Consider the following 12,522-nt stretch of genomic DNA (forward strand, 5'->3'; position numbering starts at 1 on the left):
AGATTAAGGTGCAACAAGACGAGTTTAACGTGGTTATTGGACATATTGTGATAAGGTATGTTAAGGCTAACCTTTCTTTCACTTTGGCATGATCCAGTAACTACATGTGTTTGATAACGCGACATAAAGAGAAGTTCATATTCCTGAATTTATGTACATTTTCCTAGTCTCATAAGTTACAGCATTCTCCCTTATCGGGACTTCATATTCAGTCTAGTTTTGTCTTTTGTCAGCTAAGAGAGCAAAGAGTCTATGTATATATAGTATTACAGTATTTTCACCACCATCGAGCTATAATCGATGGGCAGGCCCCTATTGGGCAACCTCTGATCAGATGGTGAGTTATATACCGAGCTTATTGTGGCCGAGCGCCTATGAGCGAGCCCAGAATGGCCGAGATTCAGAGCCTAGTATGGCCGAGCGCCTATAAGCGAGCCTACTACGGCAGAGCAGTTACATATACCGAACCTTATAAGGCCGGACAACTATTTTACTTACTATATTGAGAGAGTTCAGTCAGTATCAGCATGTAAGCATATCTTCAGATTATCTTTGACTCCCAGTTACTTTCAGTTGTTATATATATATATTATCAGTTCAGTTTCAGCTTTTAGTTATTCTGTCGCCTTACATACTCGGTACATTATTTCGTACTGACGTCCCTTTTGCCGGGGATGCCGCATTTCATGCCTGCTGGTCTTGATTGACAGTTGGACAAACCCTCTAGTAGACAGAGTGTAACATCAGTTTGGTTGGTAAGCTCCACTTCCTCGAAGTTACCAGGTCTAGACCTTGGAGTCCATTTTATATATATAAGTTTGATGGGTAGGTCGAGGCCCTGTCACAACCATGATACAGTTCAGCTATCGCTAGAGGCTCGTAGACGAGTCTTGCATATTTTTTATATCATTAGATGTTCATGGCGGCTTCATCGGCCTGCACAGTTATATATATCAGTTTTTGGGTATGTTTACCCCACAGATGAGAGACGTTATTTTCAGATAATTCAAAATATGGCCTCATCGGCCTAAGTTGAGGGTTACCCCTCCAGAGTTCACAGTTATAGAGTGTTACGCTCGGGCCGAGTACGGCAACGGGTGCCGGTCACGCCTCTTCAAGTTTGGGGCGTGACAAATATATCTTGAAATTTAAAATATAGTCATAGTTATTTTACGGATTTAATTCCAATAAAATTTATATGCCTACGGTATGGTCTTTTTCCACAACAATTTTAGGTAGAACTTCTAATACGATTTAAACTCTGAATTCCTTTTCTTTTTCGAAATGTTCCATAATATCTTACACAATTTATCTCTATAAGATTTTGACAACTTATAAATATTCATATTGATTAAATTATACAAAATTTATTATTTACTCCCTTCGTCTCAAACTATATGTCATGATTCTCTTGTACATGCTCCTTAGAAAAATTACTAAGAGATTTTGACTACTTTATCCTTATTCATGTCTTAATTTTAATCTTTCTTCATTGGTATTTGAACAAAGTTATCTATAATTGAGGTGTTGTAGTCTTCAAAGATAATTATTACTAAAAGTAAAAAAGAAAAAAATAATTAATTTTATCTTGAACTTCTAAAATAACAAATAATTTGATACAATTATTTTTATTAACCACGACGGGAGTAGTAATAAACTAATAATAACAATATAAGATAAACATTACTGTCCCTAGTAATTTCTTCATGTTTTTTATTATAATAGAGGGCATTTCTGGTAATTTGAGTAAGCGTCGAATTCAGTTGTTCCCCAATTCATATGAAGGTGGAGTGTTTATATGGGTATGAAGGTGGAGTGTTGAAAACTGATGTCATTGTTCTGGATTGTCATTCGCCAATTAGCTTATTTTGAAGAATCCATGGTAATTCTTTTCATCTATTAATTTTCTCTCGAATTTCGAATTTCCATTCTAGAAACTATTTTACCTTTCCCAATTTCGAATGTGTGAATCTGGTAAAGTAGTAATAAGGTTCTACTATGTTGAGTTTTGTGTTTGAGTTATTTGCTGTTTTAACCGCGTATTATTATTGTTTTATTATTTAGTTAGTTGTATTTGCTTATGGTATGGTAGGAATCTGCATATGGTTTAACTTGTTAATGAGTTGTACTCATCATTATTCAGATCAAATTTTGCTGTTGTTGAACTTGATTCTGTTAAGCGGTAAGGAAATCTATTTATTTATCTCTTTTTTTTTTTCCTTTTCATTTGCAGGCCACGTCAAAGAAAGTATTCACTAGAGAAGATTGGGAGAAAAGGCTCAATGATGTAAAGATTAGAAAAGAAGATATGAATAGATTGGTAATGAATTTTCTAGTTACAGAGGGTTATGTAGAAGCTGCAGAGAAGTTCAAAATGGAATCTGGGACGGATCGTATCCTTTGTGTCATCTTTTTTATGTTCATGTTATGCTTTATTTCAGCATTTAAGTTATTGTTTGCGTGCGTATAAGATTTGTTTCTCCTTATGAGTTAATAGCTGATATAGATCTTGCTACCATCACTGACCGGATGGCTGTTAAAAAGGCTGTGCAGTCCGGTAATGTGGAGGATGCAATTGAGAAGGTTAATGATTTGAATCCTGAGGTATGCCTGCTCCTTTACTTTTATTGATCTGTTGGTTATAATGAACATGTGACTAGCGCGGCATCTCACATTATAAACACATTTTCTATTTAGTGGATTTTTTTTTAGAGTTTCTCATTTTCTCTTGCTTTGCATGTGTTTCCTTTTGATTCTTATTACACACACACACACACACACACACACACACATATATATATACATATGCTGATCCACCCTTTATGTAAAACATAGTAAAACTTCTATGTTGCTGTGTGTGTCTCTGAGAGATAGATGGGTGATATGTTAGCTGTATGTGTTAAGAGTGAAATTCCAAGAGAATGGCAGCAAACAGGGAATTCAATAGAACAGAAGATGAAAAGGGATTATTAAAGTGCATCAGCTGCGGAGGGTACTTTTGTCCTGTGCTCAGCAAAAGAAAAAGATTACTGGAACAATTAGACACATCCAATTTATGAGTCTCGATGCCACTGTAGACAAATGTTCATTTGTGTTTTCAGTTTTACTCTCAAATGTTTGTTCATCAATTAGTAGAAGAGGGAAAATGAAGGTGCAGCTAGGTATAAGTCTTGTTCTAATTGGGTAACCTGACATTCAATTAGCTAAATCATGGAGTGGATGTGATCAAGCACTTATCGTAGTTCCTCTTTGCCTTTTTTCCCCTCTCCTTTTCCCTGGACATGGGTTTTGTCTGGTTCTTGCGTGCACCTTGACGAATCCGCTTAGACTGACACCATGCATCTACCATTTGGTCATCTCCTTTGGAACAACAGACTTCATAGTTCTTATGATTTAAATTTGCCTTTTCCTTTGTGTTTGTCCTTGTTAACTTATGTTTCTGTCCAGAAGTTAAAAAGATGTCCTTGTTTCTCACTTCCCAGTGGAACTGTTAACTCCTTAGAAAAGTTTGTAACCTTTGTTGCTGGCACATGCCATCAGTTAGTGCAAACAGGAAGTGGACTCTATTAATCATTTTTCTTAACCTGTCTTCTAATCTGTGGTAGCTTGGCCCTTGTTATTGACTTCCAAACAAAGCTGTCCTATCACCTTCTTATGAGCTTGCATTCTGTCTGAAGTTCTTCATAATCTCCAAGGTGAATTATTAGTCACAGAATTTTATGCTTGGTTATGGATCTTAAGAGTCTTCTGATCATGACTCTGCTCGCGCAAGCTTTTGCATGAACATGTAACTGAGGGGACAATAAATTGTCTTTGTTTGAAATGACCATAGAGAAGCTCTTTAATATAAGCAGATAGCACGGAATGGAGAGTTCTTCCCCTTGAGGTCGATATTGTGTCAGAAAATTCTTCATCTGGAAGATTTGTGGTTTTAATGCAACTTTCATAAAGTTGCAGTTAAAACCTTAAGAATATAAGAAAACACATAGGCACTGCATCTTTCTTTAGTATGCTAAGGTAGAAGCCCAAGCAATTAAGGCATTTGATACTCACTCTTGGATCTTGTTAGTTTGACTCCTGCAAACATATGCTTGTTTGAAGTTTGCTCTATCATTGTGCTATTGTTTGAAGTTTGCTCTATCGTTGTGCTATCCTTGACTTTTTTCTTTTTTTGCTTTTTCTACTTCATCTCTAGCTTGTGCCTCTTCCGGATTAAAGAAATATTTTCTTGATAGAGCTGAAGGAATACAAAATTGAGGACGGAAGATCATGATGCAAACTGCACAAAAATTATTTACTAATCTGACTTTGATCATTTGAACCCTCCTTATTTATATATATAAAAAGTTTGCATGCAAACTTCGGGGTTGGTTGATGACATGGAAACGAGTTTATAATTTGTTGTCTTAGATGAGACCAAAAAGGACCATGATCTAGTTTCTTACTTGGATGAATCTTCTAGCCTGTGCTATTCTGCATGGCAATGGGTTCCGGGCCCTCATTCTTTTTTTCCCTCAAAATTTAAGAGAGTATCTAATGTTGCTTCGATGTAGCCAATATCACTTGTCCCCCATAGCTGATATCAGATCATAGACATGATGTTCCGGAAGATTCCAAATTATCTTTGGTTGAGCTTAGCACTCTAGAAAATCTTGATACTTAGAAGCTACATCGCAATGAGTGCTGATTTTTAGATAGTTTGAGTTGATTGTATCTTAAGTTTACCTTCTTGAATGCAGATATTAGATACAAATCCACAACTCTTTTTCCATCTCCAACAGCAAAGGCTGATAGAGTTGATAAGAAATGGAAAGGTCGAAGAAGCTCTGGAATTCGCTCAAGAGGAACTGGCTCCAAGGGGAGAAGAAAATGTAACTATTCGTCTTTAGAATACTATATTTGTAATTTCTGTAAGTTCTTTTTTCCAAGGCACATACATCTTCACTCGATCTATATTATCAAAGGAGAAAAGCAAGTCTTCAATCTAACTCTCAGTTTAATTTCATATACCATCTGCATCTCAAATCTTATCTGGCCGAACTTCATATTTACTGGACATTAAAACCTATTAACTGGGGAGTGTTTCCATGTTTTTGGTATTAACTAAATCTCAATAACTCTACAGCAAGCCTTCTTAGAAGAACTAGAGAAGACTGTTGCATTACTAGCTTTTGAAGATGTTTCTAACTGCCCGGTTGGAGCTCTTCTTGATGTTTCACAGCGTCTAAAGACCGCAAGTGAGGTGAATGCGGCAATTCTCACCAGCCAAAGTCATGAAAAAGGTTAGTCCCAATTCCAGTAAAAATCACTGTTGATATGGGTCTCCACACAGTTCTGTAAGGGAGAGCGCTAATTATTGTTATAGCTTAATTTGAACATTTGTTTAAAGATGCTCATGGCATTAAATTCTCTTTTTGTGAATCATCTTTGATTAAAACAACAGATCCAAAGCTTCCAAGCCTATTGAAGATGTTGATATGGGCACAGAACCAGCTTGATGAAAAAGCAGTATATCCTCGCATAACCAATCTTTCTACTGCGTCACTTGAAGATCCTGCTGTCTGAAAGATGATCAAAGTTCCTTCAGGATTCACATTGCCTAACTTAATAGAGCTAAAGGCAAGAAGACCTTGTACTCTTTTTCTTTAAACCACTTGTTGCTGGTAGATTCATTTTTATTTCAATTTTTATGGTTTCTTAGGCATATGTTAGATTGGCAGCAGGATGTGCAGTTATTAACTCTATGTACACAGGCCGAGCTGGACCTTCCCATCTTAATCATGGTTACACAAACATGAATCCATTTGTGCTTTTCATTAGTGTTGCGTGGAAAAACTGAAATCTGTGTGATTTTTCACCAATACCCATCAAGAACTTGTGAATTTGGTTGTATTTAGTTCTTCACTTGTATACCACAGTTTTTCAGGTGGCATTTTCTTCGAATTTCGAAGAGGAGCTTTTGCAAAACTAAATAAGTTAAAATAAAAAGAATCTCAAAACTTTTTCTGTTTCTATATTTTTGCAAATTTGTTAATCAAGCACCAAGAAAGAGAAGTATTTCAGTAGTTTGGTCGAAAAAATAAATCTCTTTTCAAAGGGTTAAAAAGTTTTCTAAAATTTTGAAGCTAATGCTGCCTTAATCATTGAAGATAAATAGGCCAAATGTAACACTGAAGTTTTCAATGAGATCTAGCTTAATGGAGGTGTTGTAACTTTTATATATTTTTCTTTTCCCTCTTTGCCTTTTTGCCGGCTCTAACATGTTTCCAAACTTCCAATTAAGGCTTTTGCCTTAGCCCCCAAGATTTGGGAGCCCAATTGGTTAGAAATAATAGGTTTATAGGTATTTAAAAAAAATTATTTAGTATTTTTCATATTAAAGTAGAGTTTTTCTACAACAGTTGCCTCAAAAAAAAGAAAATTTTCAAGATTATAATTGATAAAATCTTACATGAGATTAATAAAGTCTCAAGATGGATTAAATGGGTTGGCTATATTATCAATTGAAAAGGAATTATTAGAGAAAATCGATTATAAAAAAATTATTAACAACTTTGCATCTCGAAAAGATAGAAGTAGACTTCAACTAAAAATATATATCATAACTTCCTTTCAAAAATTTAGGCCTCGCGTTAAACTTATGCTTTAGGCCATATTTTTAATTGATTGATTAATTTAAGAATTATTTTTTGGGGGGAAAGTGCACAGTTAGCCACTAATTAGAGATGTCTTTACTCTTTAGCCACTGTTTAAAATGTATTTACTTTTTAGCTAGTGCTTAATAAATTTTTATCCACCCGGACAAAAATACCCCTGTGCTAGACATAGTTGTTGTGTAAATATTAAGGACATGGTGTCCTTAACTTCATGAATGTTGTGTAAATATTAAGGACAAAGTGTCTTGTCATGTCCTTAACTTCATATGTGCAGTGTTAATGTTAATTAAGGACATGGCATCCTTAACATCATGTGTGCAGTGTAATTGTTAAGGACATTGTCCTTAACATTTACACTGCACATATGAAATTAAGGACATGACAAGCCACTTTGTCCTTAATATTTACACAACATTCATGAAGTTAGGGACATCATGTCCTTAATATTTACACGGCACCTATGTCCTTAACTTCATATGTGCAGTGTAAATGTTAAGGACATGGCGTCCTTAACTTCATGTGTGCAGTATAAATGTTAAGGACATAATGTCCTTAACTTGTATTTTCACCTTCTGTTGTTAAACTTTAGGACCTCATGTCTTTAACTCCGTATGTGCAATGTAAATGTTAAGGACATGGTGTCCTTAACTTGATGTGTGCAGTGTAAATATTAAGGACATAGTGTCCTTAACTTTATGAGTGTTGTGTAAATATTAAGGAGATGGTGTCCTTAACTTCATGAATGTTGTGTAAATATTAAGGACAAAGTGTCCTGTCATGTCCTTAACTTCATATGTACATTGTAAATGTTAAGGACATGGTGTCCTTAACTTTATGTGTGCAGTGTAAATGTTAAGGACACCATGTCCTTAATATTTACAGAGCAGTCATGAAGAAAGGGTAAAAACCTCTTTTCGTATTAATTTTAATAAAGTAGTGACTATTTTTGCTCAGCATTAAAAATACTGAATAAAATCCAAAGACCATGTTATAAAGTGGCTATCCAACGCCATTTCTACCCATTTTTGGAGTAACATATTACTCTTAAATAGCAGCCCAAATAAGCCCAAAATGAAAGAGTATATGGGCCGAATTATATTATTTCAGCCCACTGACACTATTATCCTCAGAATTGCTCAGATTTCTAGATGTAGTCCGGCTCTAATTTTGAGCTTGGTTTTGTATGATTTTAGGTTTGGTTTCAGAAGGTAATTGTGCGTCTTAGACTGTATTTCAGAAAAATTGTTTTGCCACATTTTATGAGTTACAAACTTATAAAAATGGTCACTACATGGTTTTAAATTTACAAGAAAAATGGATTAGTCATCTTTATTTATTACTAGTAAATATGTGAAAAAGTAACTAAATGCCGCTGATGATTATGATTATCCCTTCTTTTTTAAGGTAATATTTATTTAAACTGAACTCTTTGTTAACGAACTGTTCCTCGAAACATAATTGAGTTTATACAAGTTGTAGGCAATGTTTTAAAAGGCGGGGGCGTGAGGCGAGGCGTTTTACCTCTAACAAGGCGAGGCGTAAGCCCTGAGACATGGGGCGTAAGTCCCACGGATCTTTAAATTTTACTGATTTTAAGAATTTTAAGATAGTATAAAATAAAAAATAATTATAAAAATTACATGAACCACAAAATTATAACAAATAATCTATTTAAAATATTTATAAATTATAATTCAACTATGAATAATATGAAAAGTATGACATATATCATAATATGTAAATTAGCTGCAACGTCGTTACAACTCAAACATCAAAAGTAATGTATTCGATAAGAAATCTTATATTTATCTCTTAAGGAGTAATGATTCTTGAAAGAATTTCGATATTATAATTTGATATTTTTCTTAAAATACTCCTTTTATTTAATATGCTTTCTATTTGAAAGAGAATTTATATAAAAACATAATTCATAATTTAAATATGATTCTCTAGCATTATTTATTTTTAAGTTTCAACAAGTTAATAAAGTGACACATAATTTACCATACAATACCATGATGACTAATTATTTGTAAATAGTTACTAGCTAATACTGAGCTATTAAATTTATAAGTATTGTATCTCGTAAACGTGAAAAAAAATATCTAGAAAAATAATTATAAAAAATTATGAACTATTATATAGTAAAGACATAACAGAAGTTAATAAATAAATACCTTTTAAATGAAAGATTTATTTAAAATTAACTATCATAGCAGTCTTAGTGGATAACATGCAATAATTTTTATTTTAATTATGACATAACATACTCTCAACTTAATGATTTATGATTAAGAAAAAAGTAATTTTGAATAGTCAACGATTTATTAAGAAAATTTGAGAATTTACAAGGTTAGTTAGATAGAATTGCATAAAGTTCTATTAGGCGAGCCCAGTACGCTGGGCGTTGGGCGTGTCTGGAGCATAAGCCTCGATGGCCGAGGCGTAAGTCTCACAGAACTAAGCCCCACACATAGGCGTTTTACGAGAGCTCCGCCCCGGAGCGAGTCCCAATTCTACCTTTTAAAACAGAGGTTGTAGGTCCGCAAGCGTAAAGAAGATAAGAAAAAGATCTTCATTGAATATTAAATAAAGGAATGGAAATAAATATTACTCCTAGTACGAGTAAAGAAAGGAGTTGTTTCTTGATAATCTCAAAGCGTAGTATAATATGTAAAGTCACTAAATTCATGCTTGGCTCGACAACTACAGTGTTGCTAGATTCTCACATGATGTAATTTGCACCCTCTAATAGTGCTACTATATATTATCCAATTTCCAGTCTGATTTATTTATTTATTTATTAGTACATAAAAGAGAGTATCTCATTTGGATTTGCTCCCTTTTACCTTTTTCTAACTTTTTCAGAGTGGGATGTACACCAAAGTTCATAGTGGGGTGTTTCCCAGACCTAAAACAAATATATTTTCTTGTGGGGCTAATTATGTAAAATTATGTAAACACATAATTAAGTACTCCTATTGTTGGTAGGTGATTTATTGCATAAATATATAAAATATAATGGACGACAAGCATGCCATGATCATCTCAGTCATCTGCTCCTAGATAGAAATTTAATACTACATTTTTCCCAGCCTTAGTGATGCATAACTGCTATGGAAGAATTTCGATACCTCCTTTTCATGTATTTTACTCTCTTAGTTCTTATAAGCATTGTTTTATATTTTTTATTAAGAAACAGAAGTGAGATTCCATTAATGCACATACTCTATGGAAGAAAAGAGTTCAAATGAACGACAAGATTAACAGGCTACGTGTCATGAAGCAATTGGTTGACGATGTTTCTCATTTTTTTCATGGTTATATAAACGAAAACCAATGGAAAGCACAACGTTCTCTTCTTTTACATTTGCCAAAAAACCTTGATTTCATATACTTGATCAGTTGATCTTATTAAGAATATTCTCTTAATTACTCGTAGCCGCCTTAATTAGGCTTGTGCCATGTAATTAATAAAAAAACAATCAGAAACAGTCAAAATTTTCGATAAATTCTATAACAGTAAAAACTAGTAATCATGATGATATAACATGCAATTGCAAACATTGGACGCCTATACTTAGCGATGCTAACAAACAATTTTTCATTGTGTTTTCCGTCCTATCACTGAAAATCTTACATATATGAAGTTGAGCATATATCTCATCCTTTGAACATAACAACCTTACTTAATTACTACAACTCTTATCATCTTCTGATTTGAAAACATCGAGTGCGGATAAATTTTTTCCCTTCAAACTTATGGGTTCTCTTTCCTTCCCTTCCCCATCTCGAGCAGCTCCACACTCGCCGGAAAATTCCACATGGAGGTACTCTATTTTTGCCTCATTTTCTTCAACTATTGTAACGAATGATACCACTGTTACAAACTGGATAGCATGTTATGATCCTTCTAATAACACTTGGAGTTACGTTACTTCGATTCCCGATTTGCCCGAAAATCATGTGCTCAAGGACTTCGCTATGGTGTCAATTTCAAATTCAATTTACATTATAGGTGGTCGACTTTGTCGAAAAGAGAAAACTCAAAATGCTCAATATGAAAACGATGAATTTTTCGATAGTGATATTAATGTACTATCATCGGCATTACGTTATGACATTAATTCTAATCAATGGTCAAAATGTGCATCACTTAACGTACCACGTTACAATTTTGCATATGTAGTTAAAGACAATAAGATTTATGTAGCTGGAGGACAATCAACGTTAGGTAGTGCTAGGGGTACTTCATCATCTGAGGTTTATGATCCCTTAGTTGATGAATGGACTCAATTGCCAAATATGAATAGATCAAGATGCAAATGTGTAGGTGTGACGTGGCAAGGAAAAATCCACGTGGTTGGTGGATTTGTCCAAGGTGGAGGTTTTTCGCAATACGTGGACCGTTGTTCGGCTGAGCTGTATGACACGTCAAGGGGACAGTGGGACCTTATGGCAGGGATGTGGCAATTAGATGTGCCAGCTAATCAAATAGTTGAGGTAAATGGTAGGTTATTTAGCTCTGGGGATTGTCTTAATGCATGGAAAGGTCATATTGAGGTATATGATGGGAAACTTAATATATGGTATATGGTTGAAGGTTCACAAAATAATATTTTTCCCTCTGAAGAAAATGGACAACCAATTATTCGACTATACTTAACAATGGTCCCAGTTGGGACACATTTGTATTTCTTGGCTGGTTATCGGACGGTCGATAATCCATCAATGACTATATCGGTGGTCTATGCATTTGACACGTCAGCAACAGGAGGTGAATGGAAGAGCTTTGAGCCAATGCAAGAGGAAGGAGAAAGAGAACTATGTAGCCATTGTTGTGTTGTCCAACTCTCTTAGTAGAGTTTGAGACTTTCCTAAGCAACAAAGGAAGCAAAAATATTGGACCATCTAGATAGTGTACAATCTTATTTCGTAACTTTTGAGTTTTTTTCTTGCAGAAATATAAGATAAGATTGCGGACAATAAATTTACGTACTACCGTTCAACCACCGTAACTCAACGCTTTGATTCTTTCTTCTTTTTCAATAAATTCTTTATCACTTGCTTTAATTTCCAAGAAAACGTGGGGAAATTTTTCCCCTCACTAGAGGAAAAATAAAAATATTATGTTTGTTCAAAATAGGAAAAAAACATGATTTGGTTGTCTTTCTAGGCTCCTTGCATTAGTAGATCTTAGGCTTTGTATGGCATTTCTATTAGCCACTAAATGATGTTGCTGCTAGATCAATGGTCCTACTTAGGTCTATTAAACAGAGTTTTTTTGTTGACAGTGGATTTTTCTTCAAAATCCCAAAAACCATTCAGGACCACAAAATTAAAATAAAAGGGCTCTTCCCCTATTTACTAGCATGGCATCCATTTTTTTTTTCATTTGTTTTTGGAGATTTGCCTTAGTACTCCCTCCGGTTCACAATAAGTGACCAATTTGTTTTTTTATTTTGGTTCAAAATAAGTGTCAGTTATGTAATCAAGAAAGAATTCAATTTGTTTTTACAAAATAACCCCTATGTATATATCCCTAAAAAGTTTTCTTACTCCTCACATTAAATATTTAATTAGGGGTAGTTTAGTCATAGTAGGTATTTTTATATAGAATTTAGTATTTTTTTAATGGGCGTGTTAAAAGCAAATTGGTCACTTATTGTGAACCGGAGGGAGTAGTAGATTAGAAGATCTGGTGACACTCATTAGTGTTAACCATATTACTATTAACTGCTTTTCGGCTTGTCTGCAATCAATTCACTTGTCTTCCAAAATTCAATGATGTTTGCTTTATAGCCCCAATTGCCTATTTTCATGGATCTTGCCTAAAGAAGAGGTATAAAACGATAAAACTAAAGTT

General features: G+C 34.3%; 2 protein-coding genes across 3 annotated transcripts; both read left to right on the plus strand.

The window, feature by feature from the left end:
• The first annotated feature begins 1,736 nt into the window (after window positions 1-1,736).
• On the plus strand, window positions 1,737-5,892 carry LOC109240527 (glucose-induced degradation protein 8 homolog). 2 transcript variants are annotated; one of them, XR_002070088.1, is made up of 7 exons: window positions 1,737-1,882; window positions 2,234-2,393; window positions 2,498-2,604; window positions 4,740-4,871; window positions 5,126-5,282; window positions 5,444-5,619; window positions 5,702-5,892. XR_002070088.1 is itself a non-coding variant. In XM_019407182.1 (6 exons), the coding sequence occupies exons 1-6, from the start codon at window positions 1,829-1,831 to the stop codon at window positions 5,563-5,565; spliced, it is 732 nt and encodes a 243-aa protein (XP_019262727.1). In that variant the 5' UTR covers window positions 1,737-1,828; the 3' UTR covers window positions 5,566-5,892. The 2 variants fall into 2 exon arrangements, 1 of the variants encoding a protein (XP_019262727.1); XM_019407182.1 differs by having other exon boundaries at window positions 5,444-5,892.
• Window positions 5,893-10,418: 4,526 nt separating this feature from the next.
• On the plus strand, window positions 10,419-11,516 carry LOC109240522 (F-box/kelch-repeat protein At1g16250-like). Its single transcript, XM_019407175.1, has one exon. The coding sequence runs from the start codon at window positions 10,419-10,421 to the stop codon at window positions 11,514-11,516; it is 1,098 nt and encodes a 365-aa protein (XP_019262720.1).
• The last annotated feature ends 1,006 nt before the right edge of the window (window positions 11,517-12,522 follow it).

This window comes from Nicotiana attenuata, unplaced genomic scaffold (assembly GCF_001879085.1).
Source record: "Nicotiana attenuata strain UT unplaced genomic scaffold, NIATTr2, whole genome shotgun sequence".
Lineage (NCBI taxonomy): Eukaryota > Viridiplantae > Streptophyta > Magnoliopsida > Solanales > Solanaceae > Nicotiana > Nicotiana attenuata.

Bases quoted from the DNA above. Each gene is read 5' to 3' on its own strand.
- LOC109240527 (XM_019407182.1), top strand. From the start codon at position 1,829: ATGTCATTGTTCTGGATTGTCATTCGCCAATTAGCTTATTTTGAAGAA. The intron at 2,605-4,739 runs GTATGCCTGCTC...TCTTGAATGCAG, and splicing joins TTAATGATTTGAATCCTGAG to ATATTAGATACAAATCCACA. The intron at 4,872-5,125 runs GTAACTATTCGT...ATAACTCTACAG, and splicing joins CTCCAAGGGGAGAAGAAAAT to CAAGCCTTCTTAGAAGAACT.
- LOC109240522 (XM_019407175.1), top strand. From the start codon at position 10,419: ATGGGTTCTCTTTCCTTCCCTTCCCCATCTCGAGCAGCTCCACACTCG.